This window comes from Lonchura striata, chromosome Z (genome assembly GCF_046129695.1).
Source record: "Lonchura striata isolate bLonStr1 chromosome Z, bLonStr1.mat, whole genome shotgun sequence".
In the NCBI taxonomy this organism is placed as follows: domain Eukaryota; kingdom Metazoa; phylum Chordata; class Aves; order Passeriformes; family Estrildidae; genus Lonchura; species Lonchura striata.
The window spans coordinates 26,092,717-26,112,865 of NC_134642.1; the positions used below are offsets into that span (position 1 = coordinate 26,092,717).

The window sequence follows — 20,149 nt, forward strand, 5'->3', positions numbered from 1 at the left end:
TTTCCTCCTGACCTGCTGAGTAGAGGAAGTGAAAGAGCAGCTGGGTAGGCATCTGGCACTTAGCCAAGATCAAACCCCATAAATGATGTATTTGTGACCAAAATTCATATAGTTAATATTACAGCCATTTCACAACAAGAGCAGAGAGGTGATATTCCTGTGAGTCTCCCTGAGACATTTTTACATGGAGATAATTTCTACTCAAAGAAAGTACTTTGTCTTCTTTAGGGGAAAATCATCTCCTGCTCCCTATTTATTTCTTGTAACATGAAATTAAACTACTCAAACACCATGCAGTATTTTTCTACTTAAATCTAACAACAGAAAATGCTTCAGGATAAACTTCAAATTAATCTTTAATTATAGACTATATTTAGGCTTGATATAGTCTGAAGCACAGTAAATGTTGACATAGAGAATTAACAAATGCATTTTGCCAGCTCTTACTTCCTGTTTCTTTTTTCTATCCGGTTGAATATATCAGTTGGCTAGATTATATGTTATTGTATCACTGTTAAAACTGAAGAGAGTTTCTTCTCCAAATTAAAGCAGATCATTAACATTCAGGTTAGAAGATACATCTTTTCTACTTCATTTTTATTTACCCTTAGAGCAGCCCTCTGATGTGGCTGTATGCCAACACAGAAACAGTAATATTTATAAAATATGTGAGAGACTGTAAGGAAACACTAAGTAGCAAGAATAAAAGCTACATGCCTAGAGGGAAGCATCAATAAACAGATCTAACAAAGTCAGTGGAGGGCAGAAAGAATGCAGAGGCTTTATTAGTGAAGAATTATTATTAGGTTCTCTTTCAGGGAATAGGGAGGTAGATACTACTTTTTTTTATCATTTTACAGGCTTTTTATGTATAATGAGATCACAGGTATCTTTCAAAATGTATCTAGGAACATTTTATTTTCTTCCTTAAATTGTTAAAGAGAACTGTTTATTTTTCAATCAACTCTTACTAAGCCTTGGATTTCAAGTGGAAGAGCAATTACCTCCTGGCAGAAGAGCCCAGAGAATAAAGAATGACAGACTTTTTCCTTCATTCTCAACATATTCCACAGCAGGGCTAAGATTAACAGCTGTGTTCCCAGACGCAAGTGCAGTATTCTGTCCATCCAATATCTCACTACAGAGAACCAAAAGCATTGTGCTGGAGCCAAAACCCTCCTGACTCATTTAGATTTAAAACAATTTCTAATACTGGCTTGAAGTGAAATTGTATTCCCCATTAATTTTTGTATTTTCTGTTTACATTTTCCTTCTGTTAGTTAAATGAAACATTTCACAATGAACAATCTTCCACTCACATGCACTTGGTTTTTTAATTTTAGTATAGATAATGACTTCAGGCATACATACTTGTAAAAAGCCTGGTTCTCCACCCCACACTTCCAAAGATGCTTGCAAGCTGCTGGTGTAGAGGTATGGAATGACAGCACAGCCTTCTTCTAAGTGTAAGGAAAAGAAACCAAATGAAAGCAGTGAAAATGTTGAATTCTCAGTGATTGAAACAGCTCTACCTAACGGCATAGTCTTTAACCAGATACACTGAACACCAAGTTTTCCTGTGTAGTGTAAATCTGTGGTTCACCTACAGATGTACAATCCATACATAGATGATATTTAAACTACCCAGGCAATTTTTTCAGAAACAAAAGGAGATGTTTCAAGGGGTGAAGGAAGAGCATATGGACAAGTGGCCTTTAAAACAACCATATAACTAGTCAAAATCAAATGAAGGAAATCTCTGTGTTCAATACTCTACATCACACAGTTGCTGCACTACTTACCACCCACCTCTCCCTCCTCCCTGCTATGTGATGTCCTACCATCAAAATTTCCTTTTAACCACACAAGCAGTCCTGATACCTCTGGCATTATTTCCTTCCTTCATTTTAATTCCTCACCTCCATTCAAAACCATAACCTTAGACTATATCACTCTGATCTAGGGAAAGAACTGATTATAACATGTTGTAGGCAAAAGTCTCTAGAATTTTAATGACAGCAGCCAAGTGATAAGACCCCTAATTACATGAGATACACTCTAATCTTTTCAGCTCACCTAGATTTGAGGATGGGATTGTCATTATCAAAAAAATACCTCACATTAATCCAGATATCAGTGCTTACTTGAATTTGCAATCATATACAGACATCTTCTATACTTCAGAGTGGGTGAGTACAACTTTAGCACTTAAAAATAAAGCTTGACTCCAAAGGCGTCCAAAACCACAAACAATCCACATAGCACAGCGTGAATATTAAGCAAGAAATTCTCAACCCTTTGCAAATTAGACATCTTTTTTCAAAAAATACTCACATTCATTCATATTTTATATTTTAATTACAATATTAAGTACAATTATTGATTATTTAGTGGTTTCTTTATTAAAAGATATACTATGTCTTGTACAAATACAGAATCTTAATCAAATAGGGAAGTTCTGTAAAAATATTAAACACAACCTCTTTCTGAGCTCCAAACACATAAAATGTCTTCCCTTCAAATTTCAGTTTATAGACATCACACCTAGAAAGAGAAAAAATATTTAAGTATAGGGAAAAAAATGATAGATCTACAAGTAGGAAAAGTAACTAGCATGTAAGTTTTCCTGATTACCAAAGTCAAGCAGGCAATCAAATGACAAAAGCCCTCCATTGGCCTTAAAAGATTTATGGTAAAATTATTTAATACTTTAATTTTTTTAAAGAACATAAGCCCAGAGTATTTATTTTACATCCTTATGTACCTTTAAAAAATTAACTTTGTCTGCTGGAAATTGAAGAGGAAATTAAAGGTAGACAGAGGCTTATTCTATTTATGGCACAGTTTGAAATTCTTCTTACATCTTAAAATCTTAGAATGTCTATTGTAATTAAATTGAGGGAAAGATAATGTTATTTTCTCTATACTTTTTTTGTCTGAGTCTTCATATCACACATCTCAGTAACAGACTACTTATTACGGAACACAACAAGAAGAAAAAGAAAATGTTTAGCAGCATTTGTTATAGATAGGCTTTGTGAGTTGCAAAATCTATATCAAAATTTAATTTAATCAAGGTTAAGTGCTCAAACTTCATATGAAATAACAGTGCACCATAAAATGGCAATATCATGTAATGGAAGCTTTTTCATTACCAGAGCTAAAATGGAGCCACTACTGTTTTTGATAAATTTCCCTAAGAGTTTTGGATGTCAGAGTTGAAACAGGAATAATCTTGGAGGCAAGGAAAATGCTATACCTGAAACTTTATAACAAGAGTTTTCCTTTTACATGAGAAAGAAAAAAATCATTAAGAAAGATTTTACACTGAAAAGAAAATCTCAAACAAAAATTTGGGTTTTTATTGTGTAGTGCAAATTTCAGCTAAAATTAGCTACAGCTACTAGCACTCATTTCTAGGCCTCTGAAATGGAAGAAGCAGTACATAGCGTTCAGATAAAACTCACTAGACTGACCTTTCAGCCTCTGCTGTGACATTGAGGGTTTATGGGCTTTTCCTCCATCATTGCATTATTTTTTATCTGCTTTACATATTAATGCACTTAATAAGTATGCCTAGATCACCGAGAGGACTCATTATCCTCAAGTAACATGAGAAGTTAAATGCTGCGAGATTCATTTCCCACAGTATGGTGGGCACATGCTTGGCAAGTGCTACTGTCTCCTCAGTGTGCCCTGGACTGACATTACTGTTACGTTTTCCTTGTCCCAAAACCACAAACCACTGAAGTACTGTGATCACAACTACCTGCAATTAACTCTGGGGAAACTGTACTGTAAATCCACTAGTGCAAATGGATGGCTTTTGATAGGCATGTCCCCAGAGCTCCACAGGGAACTCAATTGTATGGACAGGACTATGCTAATTTTACACTTTTGAGGATTTCAGGTTATTCAACACTCTGGGAAGTTTCTACAGTTTCTTGATCCCACAAGACAGGCTGAGAGCTCAGAGATGGAACAGTCATACCTAAGTAACTGTTGATGGTATGCATGTAGCAGTGGGGCTAAAATAAGATTATCAATGTCTGAGCATGATTGGTCACTTTGTACCACACTGCTGAGAGCGTGGCCAGCTGCTCTTAACATCATCTGCAGGAGCTCAGTTTTACCTCTTCCTCAAATGTGGCTGACTGAAGCTAGCAAATTAAGTCCAGGAGTTCAAATAGAAACAAAACCAGATAAACACAGGACAATTGCAGAAGTGTCCATTTCTTAAAAAAAGAGACTGAAAAAAAAAAATTCAAAGGCATTCTCATCTCCACCTCCTCCGCTTACCAAATAAGTTGTTTTATAGTTTTCAATCTGAGGGTAATTAAATGAGGAAGCTGCAATATTTCCAAAAGTCAAATAAAGATTAAGGTGGACTCTCTGCTAATAGACCTTACTAAAAATTTATATCATAGCTGAAAAATCAACTTACTCAGTTTCAGCATCTGTAAATTATTCTGACTAATGAATCCTGTGGAATAATTTTCACTGGGAGTTGAATGAGAAAAAAATTGTTTTTGTTATTGTTATTGTTGTAGTTGTTATCTAAAATCCTTTAAAACAGAAACATAAGGAGGCAGGAGAGGTAATATTCACATGGTTCTCCTTAAAGACAACAAATGCAGGTGAAGATGGTATGAAGAGAAGACACAGGAGAAGATAAGCTTATTTATTAAAATATTCTTACATCATATGCTTACCATTTTAATAAATGAATTCTTTTATTCCCCTGGAAAACTACAAATCCTGCAGCTGTGAATCCTAAAAATGTAGTTGTACCGAATGAGTCCTTGAAAGAGAAAAAGAAACATAACATAACTTTTGTCTCATCCAATGAAATATTTCTTACTGATACTGAGGTATTTCTTACTGATTTCTTACTGATAGCATAAATAGTTACTCAATTCTAGATTACCTTTATTTTGTTTTCCTCTTCAAAACAAATTTTGCCTTCAAAATGTACACTTCTAAAGGAAAGGACAGTCCTTCCAATACAGACCTCATTTTTTTTCTAGGCATTTGAGTAACAGTATGTTATGCTTTGTTTCCAATTACCTATAGTTGATAACAACTGGGACTCCTTGGGTAGACTTACCAAATTTTTTGAAAATTATTTTCTATGTATATCCTATTCTTAAAAGGAGTAACTACAAAGCGGGGATTCATAACCACTTCAACAATGATATTTTTAGGATTTCATAATACATTCTTCCTCTGCAAGGTGTTGTGTTGAAAATGCTGCTGACAGATAGCATTTACTAATATAAGCTTCTGTTTTGTCTCACATACTCTTCAGTGCAAACCAAGAAATAGTGGTACGTGCCTTTTAAATAGAAAAGAAAAATTTTAAAATACAGCTCCACCACAAAAGTTCTGGCTTATAATTTCTGATTAATGATTGAGATGAATTTTGTATTCACTGAATTTTCTGTCCATCTCAAGTTCCATACCCTCATCTTGCTGAAGATAATCAATTTTATTATGCCTTATGTCTTACCAACAAAGTAAAGGGGAACAGAAACAGGGATGGTTCTGGAGCAGCAGCCACAGCACTGAAAGAAGCATGTCATAAGAAATCTGCAAAGAACCTTGTTTTGAGGTTCACTTCCAGAAGACAGACAAATCTTCCTTAGGCATGGGTGAAGAACATCTGATTGGCCCCCACACTACAAGCCCTGCCACACAGGTAAAGAAGTAATTCTGAACCAGTTATGCCTCAGTTTCTGGGATGCCTTTTGAAAATCTGTAGTTCAGTTTCAAAGTAAAGTTTACTACATCACTGACTTCACTAAGCTCTGAACCAGATCCTGTCTTTCACACAGTAAAGTGTGAAACTGACAAAGTATATACAAAATCTATATACCTATACAAAAATCTATATATCTATACAAAAATCTATCTATTCAAAATCTATATGTACATATATATGTATATACAGTTTTGTGTTAGAGCTGGCTGCTTAAGGATGATCACCACCAGAATGGGTAACTAAACAGTACTGCTGTCCCAGCAGAAGAGAACACATGAGCCAAAGCAAAAGCAGCAGTTAAAACACAAAGCAAGTCAGTCTAAAAATAAATACTGCAGATGATACAGATACAACCAAGTGATTAAAAATGCACGCATATAAGATATCAGAATTGGTAATTAAAATCACCTTCTTACAAAGGACCACAAAATATCAAAGTGGGAAGTGAGAGTGGGTTTTCCTCCTTGTACGTTTGGCTTGCTGCTCTTCCTAAGATTTCCATATTTTGATGGTGTTAGAAAAATATGATCTGCCATGGACTATCAATGTTTTGCATTTTCTTGTCAAAATAATGGTGAATCCTGAAAATCTTGGCAAATAAAAAAATACTTTATACCTGAGTAATTAAAAGAAACATTTGAGCTAAATGAAAAGAAATTATGGACTATTATCAGAGCTTATGCCATTACAATCCAGTAGATTCTCTTGTGATGTTCTTCTGTTTCCTCTGGAGAGACCCTTTTTTTGACTGATGCAGAAATATTAAGCACTCAGTGTTCTTCCAAGGTTTAAATATAATATGTAGTTCCAGGGCAAGTTTTTTAGAAATTGCTCCTTATTTGTGCCTGGATAAAAACCAGAGCTAAATCAAATACATTACTAGCTTTTAATTAAAGGTTAGTAAAAAGAATATTTTATTAAAAGTTAGTAAAAAGAACTGTTACCTTGCAAGGATGAGGATCAACACCATAAGTTTCCAAAGAATTTGCTTTAAGAAGCAAATTAAATTCAGCAACAGCTGGGCTCTGACCTCTGAAATTACAAAAGAAAAAGAAGTTTGACAGCAAAAAGAAATAGGAAGAAGACTGAATGACTGGAGAATTTAAATGCCTAAAGACAGAAGAAAGTTTTTACTGACATTCAAACTATTTCAACCATGTTTTGTTTGTAATAAAAAGCTAGAAAACTTTTCACATCTTTTCTTCTGCTGAATTGTACAGTGCCTGATATTTTAATGTAAATTCTGATTTTTTTATAAATCCCAAGATAACAAAAGAATTATGTCATATTTTGAAAATTTTTCTTGTCTTTTGATATACCCTCATGTCATCCTGATTATAAAATAAACCTCAGCATATTTTTTCCACAAACTCTTGCTCCCTATTTCATTTAAAAGGACTGTGAAGCTTAACAAACATTCCTTCTAGTGCAGGGTATAAACACGGCAATCATATTACACTGCCTACTCAGATGTATGTCTAATTATAGCAGTGCCTGCTACCAACATGATAGCTCAGAATCTGTCAGCATTTCCATTTATACACCCCTATTTTTAGGGTGTCTATAATCAACAGCAAATATACACTAGAGCCCTAAACGTGGCATGAAGACTTGGGGTTTAGAGTAAGTTTTATCTGATATTTGGTAACTACTGCCATTACAACCAGCTCTTAACACAGACTTACAATGCCCATTTGAAAGTGAACTGTTTCAAGTATTATTTCATGTCTGGGTCAATATGACTAGAGTACATAATTTTGAAAGATAATACGGTTTTATGATAACAAACAGTGCCTAGGACCTTTAGAAAGCCAGACCTCATAAATACTTTCCATGCAAATAATTTTTTGAAATTTTGAAAAAATGTAAAAAAATTAGAGCCATAAGCAAATTTTCAAGGAGCATAGTGATAGTCATACTTTATTCTGCCCCTAATTTTTTTTTTTTGAGTCTAGCCTCACACTGTGAATTGTACATAGGAATTAACAGTTAATACTTCACTGTATATTGTTGTAGCATAATTTCCCTGAAAGCCTGCTACTTTCCATCAGGTAGAAACCAACAATTATTGACATATGATATCCAGCATATCTGACCCAAAGTTAAGGTTAACAATTAAAAAAACATCTAGCATACTTGTGGACATCAAATCTTATTTTGAACATAACAGGATGATGACCTGTGGCAATGTAAGTGTCATTTCTGTTAAAAAGTTTAAAATTTCTAATTTTTACTTCACTGTTCATCATTTCCTAGTCAACCTCATAATATTTCTTGGGTTTCTTCAGTATTTATTTGACACTACACCACCTTCCCTTTATTTCAGACTACATTTTTATGGATCTTTGACTTCTAAATTAAAAAATATCTATTAGAGAAGAAGTGGCCTTCTTTGTCTTTCCTGTTTCAGCCTCTTCCTCACCACTTGCCAGTGGGGGAAGTTCATGCATTAAGTGGAACACCAAAAACTACGAATGTTTATTTACACAGATAATAGTTAAGGAGAAAGCAGCACAAAAGCAGCAATGAAAACAAAAATGTTTATTTTTCCACTCAGTTTTTTGGTAGCTCTACTAAGTTTTTACTCAATATTAAATACTACTAAATCACAACTTTATATCTCATCACAACTGTAAGACCATAAATGACCCCTAAAAAAACCAACTATTTTACTTCATGTACCAGTCAACTGCATTTGACAGAAGCAATTAATTAGTTTGACCTAAATTACTTTGAATAGTTATGCTGAATGCTGAAAAAACGAACAAATAGTTTGGTTGCTTATTAGATATTGGGCCTTACAAAAACAAAGGATTACAAAATGAATTTTTTAATCCACCTCTGTTTGCTGGTACAAAGGATAGGCAATCTTCTGGTTTCAGTGGACTAAAAAGTGATAAGTAGTTTGCAACAATGTGGTTTAGGGAGTTGACATACTTAAATGGGAAGAAAACCTCATCTTGCTGCTGCTATTAAAGAGACATTAAAGAAAATATTATCAGGTTCCACTCCCATGTAGGTATACCCTCCTCTCTGCAACTATGATGATGTTGTGTACATCAAGTGCAACAAGCTGTAGTATTTGGGGGGAAAACATCAGAAGACATGGACAAATTTGATCTTATCTGATTACAGATTAATCAAATGGCTACAGTGCAAAGCCCTAAAAGACCATCACGAAGAACAAGAGTCAAGGACAATATCAAATGGAAAAATCCTCGTTCATCTCTTATCAAAAGATTAACACTTAATCCTTGATAATATGCTTTTCATGTGTAATTTAGTAATGAAATCTTTTTACTAAATAAAAATATAACTGTAAGAAAACCTATCAGCAAAGTCAACTTTTTTTATCAATCACTGTTCTAACATTAGATATGCCTTTGATTTGCTTTGTTAAAAAGCCTTTAGGCTTTTTAGGCTGCAACAAGCAGCCTTACACAAGAATTTATAGTGTACTTATTTATGCAAGTGATTTACAGTGGAAAAAAGGGGAATATTTAGGCAATACATATTTACTTTTTTAGAACTCAGGACTCTCAGGAAATTCAGTGCATTTATTGCTTTTGACCTTATTTTTCAGTATTAGTTAATATAATATATCACAGTATCATGTATCATATATCATATATCTTAAGGGAAAGATATATTCTCTTTCTATATGATTCAGGCACTACAGCATCCATCTGTCCTATGGCAAAGATATAGAACAGGGCCAAATAAAAGGAACTACTACTCAGAAAAGTTTCTGCATACCATACAAATAACCAAAAGTGGATTATTTGTAAAATTAGAGCTCCACAGACATTAGCTATGAATTAATTATTCAACCTCTAGTAATCAATCAATCCAAAAGTTCCTAATAAAATTTTAATGAAACAAATACTTCAATAGAACATTCAGAAATATGCAACACACTCTGTTTTAACTTGAGGCTCATGAGAAATATGCTCTAGAGGATGTAAAGCTCTTTTTATTTCCCAAAGGGCAAGGAAGCTCAACAGGGAGTAAGTTCCAGGGTGTGTCACAGGGATGGGCTACTTGCTTCACTTACTGCCAATACCAATTCATGCCAGAAGTTTCTCCCCTTCATACCTTTCCTTTGAAGTATGTATCTGTTACATACTAAAGTTGTAAATCTTAGCACAAATTAAGGATGAAATAGCACAGGATTGAGCATTAACTCCTTTTGACAAAAAAGACCATGTAGCAAAAACAGCAAAGAAAAATAATTTTCTGTGCTATTCTCATCCCCTTGGTTCCTGAGTGTCATTAGTCAGATAATTTGATTTGTCTTCTCTGATTCTCTAATTGACTTATAAAGTGCTATGAGATACTACAATTAACAAACTAATAATAATAAAAATTACAGTCCAGCCTTTTACTTCATCTCTATGTTAAGAAAATGTACTTGCTGCAGCATACAATAGCAATGCTTTCTTGGAGTATGTACTATCTATGTTTAATTTCTGGACATTTGGGGTGTGTAAGGTGTATGAATGTCTTTAATAAAATAACACATAAATATGCACCTAATTGTCTGGCCTCTACAGACATTACATATTCACCTACATGCAAAGTGGGGACACCAGCCATATGTAAACAGAGGCTCAGTCTCATCAGCGCCCTGCAACCTTGGACATATTGCACTGTGATCTCAGGAGAGACAACAGTAACAACTTCAAGAAATTAAATATTCTTCTTGTTATATCCCAGAGCTTGTAGAGGACATCTCCCAACAGAACTGAGTTACCAAGGAATCCTTTTAACCTAAAATAATGCTAGAACTCTACTAAAAAATCAGCACACATCTGCACTATACACTGAACACAGAATTGCTTACCACGTGATAAAGTTTTTGCTGTTACATCTTTAAATCATTTTACATTACTCCAATTGTTATGAAATTACAGTGCTAATGGTCCTGTTCAGCTTTTACTTTAAGGTCAGAATATTTTTGCAGATAGTGGAGATGTTTTTAAATAAAGTCTTTTTGCTACTAATTTTAGTCGCAATAATGGTGCTATGTGTAATTGAAATAAACCTGCTATGATTGCTAGTCTTTTAGTTGTAGTGGCAAAAATAGCACAATGGTGCTGATAATCTCAAAGAAAAGCAATAAATGACAACACTGGTAAATTAAATTGCATTGTAGGCTGTAGTTCAGTTTATCAGAATAATATGGCCAGCCTCAGCACATTGCTCAAGCAGCAGTGCAGCTCCCCAGGAATTGCCCAATCTGCCACTAGTGGAGGAAAGCCTTTAAATGGACCTGTACAAGGAAAGAAATATTATCATCTAGGAAGTAAATGAATTGCTGAAGATGCCTGAAATATACTAAACTTAGAAAGCTGCAGAATACTTAAATACCAATTTTAACTTTTACTGCAATGTCAGTTTTTTCCCAGACAAATAGAATCCCAGTAAAACCCAAATAATCACTTTAAAACAATTATCAAACTCTTTTACCAGTCTATCAAATGCATGCATGTATTGATAGTATGCGACACTTACATAACTCCTTCTACCAGAACATTTCAAATTACTTGTGTGCCTTCAGAGATCAGAATTAGATAGTGTCTCTGAAGTCTGTGTTCAGACATTTGTATTTCAGCTTTTTTTGATAAACTGATGCAGTGACACAGACAGCTTTAAGTGCATTCAAAGACAGAACACGTTTGCAGAAGACATGCAGTTTTAATTAACCCAATATTAATTTAAAATGTATTATTCCCATGGTACAGAGAAATCTACTAAGCTTTCTAGTTTTATTATAAGAGAAGATCAATACTTCTGGTCCAGGCACATCTAGCCCATAAAGCCTTCTCCAAACAGAGAAGAGGTGAGGAGGAAGAAGGTTGCAGAGGAAATAGTTCCTTCCAGCTGAAGAAGAAATCTGTACATTTTAAAATTTCACCTAGACATCTGAAAATATCAGTGTGTTAAGTATGCAGAACCTGAATCCAAACCTTATCATGAGACAGGCAACAACTATCATGATAAAAACAATGACATTTGCAGAGCATGATTATGACCACTCTTCCCAGGGAATATAGAAGTAAAGAAATGCAGTGCATGCGTGAGTGCACATACACACACGAAAAATCTCTCCTAAAGCTAAAGATTATTAATGTTTTCATAAATTTTGCAGTCTTTTCATCTCAAGTAGATTATCCTTTCTATTAAATACTTCCTGGAATTATCTAATAAGAAAAATCCCATGTATTGGTATATGTTTTCCATTTTTCAAAAGAGAATGGAAAAGACAACTCTTTTGTCTGTGAAGTTCCTTTCTTTAGGTTACTGCTACAACTGCGTCTTCCAATAAATTTCTACTTAGGAAAAGCTGTGCCTCAAAATAAAGTTCCTGGAAATATTCTCTGTACCATGCAAATATTAATCAAACAAAACAACATCTCATTCTTACTATTTTCTAGTTAGTGAAACCAGAATTACAAGAACAGTTCCATGATTTGAATTAGTTTTAAGCTGACTTCTGTCAGAACAGATATGGTTTGTAAGAAAAAAGCTTTCAGGAAATCAGCACACGTGGAATGCTTCAGGGCAAGGATTAGGCAACTACATTCCAACCATCTCTCTGATTCATCCAGATTACAACTGATATGAATTCTGGAGTGAAAACACTGGGAAAATGTAGCAGAATAGAAACAAATTATTCACCTATTACACCACACACAATGATGTTTTGATACTTAGAGAATTATTTCTTTTTCAAGCGGTGATAGTGGCCAACATACGGCCTGATAGACAAATCTAAATTACTTCAATGGAAAGCTCAGGCAGTATGTGATACCAAAGCTAAAATGACAGGACACTGGACTCAGTCCTCCAAAGTCCTCAGTATATTTTGAATAACCAGGAACTAGAAAGACTTTTGGCCCTGAGGCCTGGAAGGCACTTACCCCTACAATAGCCCAAGCCCTACTCTTTTCCACACATCCCCTCAGCTGCACATAAACCTCAACAGATCTGTGATCCCCAGAAAAGTGACTTCCGTCTCCTGTAACATGATTTGCAAGTTTTGGAGCTTACTGTCTGTCCTTTCAGTTGAATTCCCTTATTGTACATGGAGCTGTTAGATACCAAAGTGATTAAGGTACTACTAGAAGCTAAATTTAAAGTGTACGTGAGTGGGCCACCAGCATTACACATAAAACCATATAATATGCACTTCTCATTGTAAGAAGCACTTAAATGAAACAAATCCGCCTTATACTGGACTAGCTAAACTGAAATTTAGTTTTAGTGCTTTTTTTAATGTATTCAATGTATGCTGAATTTCAATGTATACAGCATGCAAGAAGTTGTTTAATCTTAAATGAAATTATATTAACACCCACAAGGAAAAGCATTTTCTAGCAACCATTGCCAAGTCTTTTAGGGCAGCCTCCCAGATTGCACTCTGACAGTAACATTTATGGTTATGCTTGCCAGTGGCTCCACTGACAGCTGCACAAGACCTGGAGAGCCACCCTGGTGGAGTATCCTGTGCTCCTGCTGGCACCAGTGTAGAAGCCACATGAGAGCTGATGGGATGGCCGAGTAAGAATCAAAGGAGCACAGGAAATTGAAACATGCTTAAATCCTCACTGAGTAGCTATAATGTAGACGATGCAGCAAAGGATAAAAATGTTATATGCCTTTCAAAACAAATTGAAACAACACTCCCATTTAGCTTGGATCAAAGACAAACATTGATTTGCTACTCTGGTTTTCAAGAAAATACTCCCTTTAATGGTTTCTGAGATAGTTATTATCAGAAAATGGCAGTGATTTCACACCCTCAGAGGAAAATTTTCTTCTCCCAAAAGACAGTCTTTTATGTATGATTCCTGCAAAGCCCTTGATACACAAAGTAGTGACAAAAGCCTATTGAGTAACACTCAGGTATCTTAAGTCTGCATGCACATTGGCCACCCAAGGGAATAAAAAAACCCTTATATTTACCTATATGAGTTCATCATTGAAAACCAGAATTTGAACAGGTCATGTATCTTTGAAAAAGTAAATATTTGTGGGGGGCTTTCAGGTAAATTCAAGGCTTTTTACATAACATTTCCATAAATACATGGTGCAATATTTCCTATCAGAACTAAAAATTAAATGTCTGATGTAAAAAATGTTAGAGGATGATTAGTTTGGGGAAGATAAAGAGCTGCAGTGGGAAACTACCAAATAGCAGCTACCCAGACAGTTCTGAAACTGCCTTTATTCTCTGATAATAGACAAATAGGTAAGGCACATAAGATGCTGACATAAATAAAGAAAACAGAAAAGAAGATGGCAGTTCTTAAGGGCTGGAAAGAGCTACGAGCCACTGAGCACAAAATTCATAACATACAAATCAGTAAAATATAGAACAGAAAGCAAATTAAGGAGCATATAAGTGGAATATATGAGAAGAATTCTGCTATAAATCATAGTTATGCCTCAAACACCTCCTGTTTGTGTGTTTGTTTGTTTGTTTGTTTGTTTTGTAGGAACCAGCAGATCGACAATCAAAAAAAGTCATCCTGATACCATGTGATTTCCAAAATGCAATAATGTCCCTTGACAAGACTACTGAAGAAGTTCAGGGACATCCTCATGTGCTGAGCAACCACGGATGGAAGGAATTCAGGACCTGGAGAATCCCAGAGGGACCTGTGTGAAAGTTTATAATGTTTACTGTCACAGGATCAGACAGATTACACCAACAGAAAAGGGGATTTAAAAGATGAGCTAAAAATGTGTCTGGTTATTCATAACAGGAGAACTATTATTAGAGATACATAAAAATATGTCTGGTTATTCAAGACAGGAGATGATTGCATTCACAAAAGATGTGCAGAATTACACATAGATAAGAAAGCAAACCAACACAGAAAAATACATCTTCCTAGTGTTACAAAATATAAAACTCCCCACCAACTTTCCTTCTCTTCTCCTAACTTCAAGTAAAGTATGAGCCTGTTCTTGAAAGACTGAATTTATCAGACTTTTCAATAGCACCTTGACTTAACTGATGAAATATCTGGTTTTTAAAGATTGAACTTATCATTTGGAAATCTGTAGACACTGTATGGAAAAATACTGACAGTAAAAGAAGTTATTCTTATTTTAAAATGTTGTTTCTATGTACAGTGCAGGCTGAAATGCTTTAAAAATGTTAAATAGAAACCATTTAAAACATCATTTCATTGAAAGAAATGCAAAGAAAGTATATAGATTTCAGGAAAAAAAGAAGAGAAGACACATTAATACTGTCAAGCTTATTGTCATGAGTGTTGAACTGTACTTGAAAAGTGTATTTTTTAGACTTCTGGAAATAAAAAGCATTTTAAGCTTTAACTCTACTGAAAAGGAATTTTTCTCCTTTCTTTGCATATGTTGAAATATGAAAACAGAACACAGGGACACAGAGTAAGCAAGTGCAAAGGGCCTTGTGATATTTCGATAAAAAAGTCCTTGATTTCATTTGATTTTCTATACATCCTGTGCCTTTCCCCGTGTTCTGAGGACCATCCTCAACTAAGTAAGATGCCGAGGGCCTCTTAAAATCTCCCTCTAGATACTCAGCATGTCATTCACTAACAACCCTGAAGAGGGTATAGTTGCATAGCTCACTGTTCCTTCTCTCCTGAAACCCATTTAACTTAAAAACCAAACAATTGACTAATCTGTTTTCTCCTTTGCCTTTTGTTACAGTACTAAAAGGTTAGGACAGAAAAAAGAGCATGCAGAGAGTTTTGGATCTCACCTCCTTAGTATTCCAAGGAAGTTATTTAAATACTTCCTTAATATATTTCTGTGCAATTCACCACTATGTTAACCACTTACAGATAAAATAACCTAATTATAATTTCAATCAGATCAATATCTACCAAGAATTTAGAATTGCACTACAGACAGAAATTTCTGAGCGAAGAATGTGTGCCACCTAAATGAAAGATGTTATTCCACTAATCAACTAGAGCAGCTCTGACCATGAGAGCTGTTCCCACTAACCAGACCTACATTTCAAGCAAATGAAGTCTAAATTGCCAGCAGTTATGCAGGAATCAACTATGATTAATGAAGGTGAACAAGCAAAGAAAACCCCCTAAGCTGAAACCTCATTTTCAAATACAGCCTATCATACAGCATGTTGGTAGAGCTTCTATTATAATTCATGGAACAAACCCTCCTAAGTTAACATGTGCTACTTGGAAACAGATAAAAGTATTTTTTAGATGTCTCTTTACCAAATAGAATTATAAATTACCTGAATTCATTTTTATGCATTTCAGCTATTTTCTTGTCAAGCTTTTGTGACTGCTTGGGAAAAATCTTAAAGTCGCTGATGTAATTCTCTGGGTGTTCATCAGGATCATAATCACCAAGCTCAGCTGAACAAATCCAAAACACAAAACAAAACAGAAGAATTAAATTGCAACATTAATTAACAGGGAAAGAAGTCAGTAAATGTACTGTAATTCAAGGTACTTCCACACTCAGTAAGAATCTAGTATATCTCAAGAAATGCTTCTTTGAGGAATTTATCATTAACTCAAACAGCAAAATCCTTATATCTGTCACTTTAGTCAATGAGTTTCAAGAGAAGCTCAGTGCCTTATTAACTACTGCATTAATTAGCAATACTGAACTATTTTCTGTGGCAGAAAATGCTCTGTAAAACAGAAGTATTGGCAATGTTCCCCTTTGAGCATCTATTTTTCTGGTACCAGGTAGATCTAAAATAACGGACTCCTGATTCTCCCCTTTTTCACATGATTTCTCTACACAGGCATGGACTGTCAGTGTGTAAACACAGGCCACAGTGTTAATCAAGGTACTTGGCAGAACTTAATTTCTCTTCTAAAAGATGTGTCACTTAAGTACACAAACCTGACATTAGACCTGGTGTTCTAATTTTCTGAATGAGCCTCATTTAATTAGGGCTAGGTTCAGTTTTGGTTTGGATGCACTGCCTTCTAAAGCATTAAGAGCTTTGTTCACCTTAAGGCAGAATAAAAAGAACTTTCACACACATGGTTTGCCTAATCAGATCTAGATGGATGATTATTCCTCTCTGTACAATTCAAGACATCTATCTGAATTTGGTCCTAAGGAAATGATGGAGAGAGAGAGGAAAAGAAAAAATTTGGGAAAATAAACTAAAATTTCTTTCCCCTTGAATTACATCTTATATTTTTGTCAGAGATTCTATCATCACATAGGTCTTCTTTAACATAAGAAAGGGCATCAAATCACACTTTTTCCTGCTTACTTCTAACTGAATAGGCTACATTTCCATTCAGAATTCAGAAAGGACTTTTTCTCTTTTGGTAAGTGGAATCTAACAATGATGCCAGACTTCTTCAATAAAATACTAAGATAACGTATTTGGTTTAATTTTTTAAGCTCCACTTCATTGGCTAACTGGCTGAATTATTTACAATGCTTCGCAGTGCATGTCAATACAGGGAAACAGTACAACAACAAGAAGAACAAGTTACTGCTAGCTGTAGTCACACAAGTTTTGCATTGCTTATTTGATAGAACCAACATATGAGTGAAGTATTTAAAGAAGCCTCTGCTCATACTTACCTTGGACTATACAGGCACCTAAGTAGGCAGCATCAGAAAAGGAACACAGCAAACGGCCATGGAAAATATCCCTTTTTATTTGTAGATATAAGAGATACCTGAAATATAATTTTAAAAATTAAGAAACAATGTGCTATCTTTTTGTAACAGATGTAATGTATCAGTGTGAAACCAGCTGTGCAAATATTTTGGATCTTCCTCTTGTTATTTCAAATGGCAGGAAAAAGAGGCAAAACACAACCACAAGAAAACAACAGAGGTAAATAGATTGTTTTTCAATAACAGTGAAATAATAAGAACAAAAATAACAAAACCCCACATAAAATGCTATAGAACCTGTTTTATGTAAAATATATCTATTACAGTGATGATTAATAATGTGAAATAAATTATAGTAATGTAAGCTTGTTTAAGCACCCCTGTTCTCACTATATACAAGTTTACACAAGGAAATCTTTCTCTTACTGTAGGCAAAATAGCACATTGACCATAGTGGGTATTTTTTCCTCTTCTGGTTTTAGCATTTGTTTGTTTGTTGGTTGGTTGGTTGGTTTTTTGGGGTTTTTGTTTGCTTGTTTGTTTGATTTAGTTTGGTTTGGTTTCGATTTTTTTTTGTTTTCCTTTGAATCTGTAAAGAATCCCAGATGAAGTTTGAAGTGAGCAATAACTTCATGAGGCCTAAAGAGCCACAGGCATGGGGCACCTGGCGAGCAGGAAGTCACCTCTCCCATTCATCTCTTTCTCTAAAGACATGGGGAGAAGAAAACAATAGGTTCCTTTTACCTGTCCTCTGCCTTTTACCACAGAAAGCTTCTATTATTCACAGCTTCTTTCCCAGCACCTAACAGGTTACAGCCTCACAATTCAGCTACTTCACCCCAGCGGGAAAATACATTGCTTCAACTAGACAAAATCTACCATCTACAAGGTATAACAAGTCTCAGTGGCTTCTGGAGACCATCAGGACATTCCCTGATACTGCCAGTCCTCTCCAACCTTGAGCAACACACAGCATAGCCAATAAAAACATAGTTAATGAAATTTAACACTAATGTCAGATACATTTTGTCTAACTTACCTGCTGCTGTTACTTGGTCATATCATGAGTTTCTGCATCAAAAACAAGCCTGGAAATGCTATCTGAAGGGCAAGAGAAACTTTTCTCCTTTCCTTGGATTTTTACTGAATACAAGAAATGGGATACAGTTATCAATGAGAAAAGCAATCTTCTCTCATTGTAAACACATCCCTTCATTGTTCTGCAGGATCTTTACACTTCTGGGGTTTTTTGTTTGGTTTTGTTTTTGTTTTTCAGCACCTTCCCCCCCCTGTAATCAATATCCAGTAACAGCTCACAAATTCATTTCTGTATGTTGGTACTGCTATTCTACAGGTAGACCCCAGAGGAGCTACCTGTAACAGAGTGCACAAGAGGCCTTAGTGAGATGAAGAAAAAATTCTTTATCTGCAATGACAGTGTACCAGAAAAAGTTCAGTATATTAATGTAAATATATAACTTGGGCAATTGAGCAGTCCCTACACCAAAAAATTTTGTAAGATTTCAAGGGTGAAAAAATGGGATGCCATTCTCCAAAGTGACCATGAGCTTGAGGCCAAACTGTGTGAACACAGTACTTTTAAGCAGTGCCCAAAAAACCCACCCAAGATTTCAGAACATGGCTTGTTATCCAAGCCAGTGGAGCTTGGTCTCTTCTTCCACACAACCAGTGACAGTTCAAGAGGAAACAGTCTTAAGCTGCACTGGGGGATGTTTAGGTTGGACATTAGGAAGAAGTTCTTCACAGAAGGGATGACTGGGCATTAGAATAGGCTGCCCAGGGAAGTAGTGGAGTTACCATCCCTGGAGGTGTTTAGGGAAAGACTAAATGTGGCACTAGGTGCTACGGTCTAGTTGACTGTAGGTTGTGTTAGGTCATAGGTTAGACTCGATGATTTCAGATGTTTTTTCTATGTGATAGCTGAGGAGGCTGTGAACTCATGGGAGACCTGTGAAGAGAGGAGCTCCCACTGGAGCAGCCTGTCCTTGGGGCACTGCACCCTGTGGAAGAGTGACCTATGCTGCAGAGGTTTTGGGAGGGACTCACATTGTAGCAGGTCACTGAGAGCTACTGCTCACAAGATGGACTCACACCAGAGAAGTTCATGGAGAACTGTCTCCCACAGTGCAGGAGGGAAAGGCCCCCTCTCCCTGAGCAGTGGAAGAAACAACTTGTGATGAATAAGCCATAACCCATTTCCCATTTCTTGGTGCCATTGAAGGAGCAGGTAGAGTTGGGAAGGATAGAGGGGTGGAGGGGAAGGTATTTTTAAAGTCTTATTTTACTTCTCATTATCCTGCTCTGATTTTTTAGTAATAAATTCAATTACTGTCTCAAATTGCACCCTCTTTTCCCCATGATGGTATTTGGTGAGTGATCTCTCCTGGTCCTCATTTAAATTCATGGACCCTTCATTAAATTTTCTCTCCTGTGTGAGAGGTCTAGCAGTGGAGAAATATGAGAGAAAGGCATTGGCTGATGCCAGGCATCCAGTCAGGGTCAACACACTACAAGGAGCATCACTCTTCTACTAAGGCTGAGCATCTTTCTCCATTTCCAAAAATTATACAAAAAAGCTATGTATACACATGCTTGTGGTGCAGTCTGCTGAGCCTCCAGTGCACATGCAGAGGCCAAATCATTTGAGAAAAATAGGTTAAATCCTTGACACTTTCTCATCACAATTTTTTAAAAGGCATTTTAAAAGAAAGTGTATCTTTAGTCTTTCTCAAACATGTT

General features: G+C 35.5%; 1 protein-coding gene across 4 annotated transcripts in view; it reads right to left on the bottom strand.

Annotated features, from left to right (window-relative positions):
* Positions 1–20,149, bottom strand: part of FRMD3 (FERM domain containing 3) — a 122,704-nt gene that overhangs the window by 20,105 nt on the left and 82,450 nt on the right. For 3 of the 4 annotated variants that reach the window (XM_021534457.2, XM_021534454.2, XM_077790326.1), the window contains exons 5-10: positions 17,351–17,448; positions 16,026–16,149; positions 6,706–6,793; positions 4,713–4,801; positions 2,481–2,544; positions 1,372–1,460 (exon numbers count right to left, since the gene is read on the bottom strand). In XM_021534457.2, coding sequence (XP_021390132.1) covers positions 1,372–1,460; positions 2,481–2,544; positions 4,713–4,801; positions 6,706–6,793; positions 16,026–16,149; positions 17,351–17,448 — 552 coding nt within the window. The remainder of the gene's footprint in view (positions 1–1,371; positions 1,461–2,480; positions 2,545–4,712; positions 4,802–6,705; positions 6,794–16,025; positions 16,150–17,350; positions 17,449–20,149) is intronic. The other variant, XM_021534455.2, reaches the window with a different exon arrangement.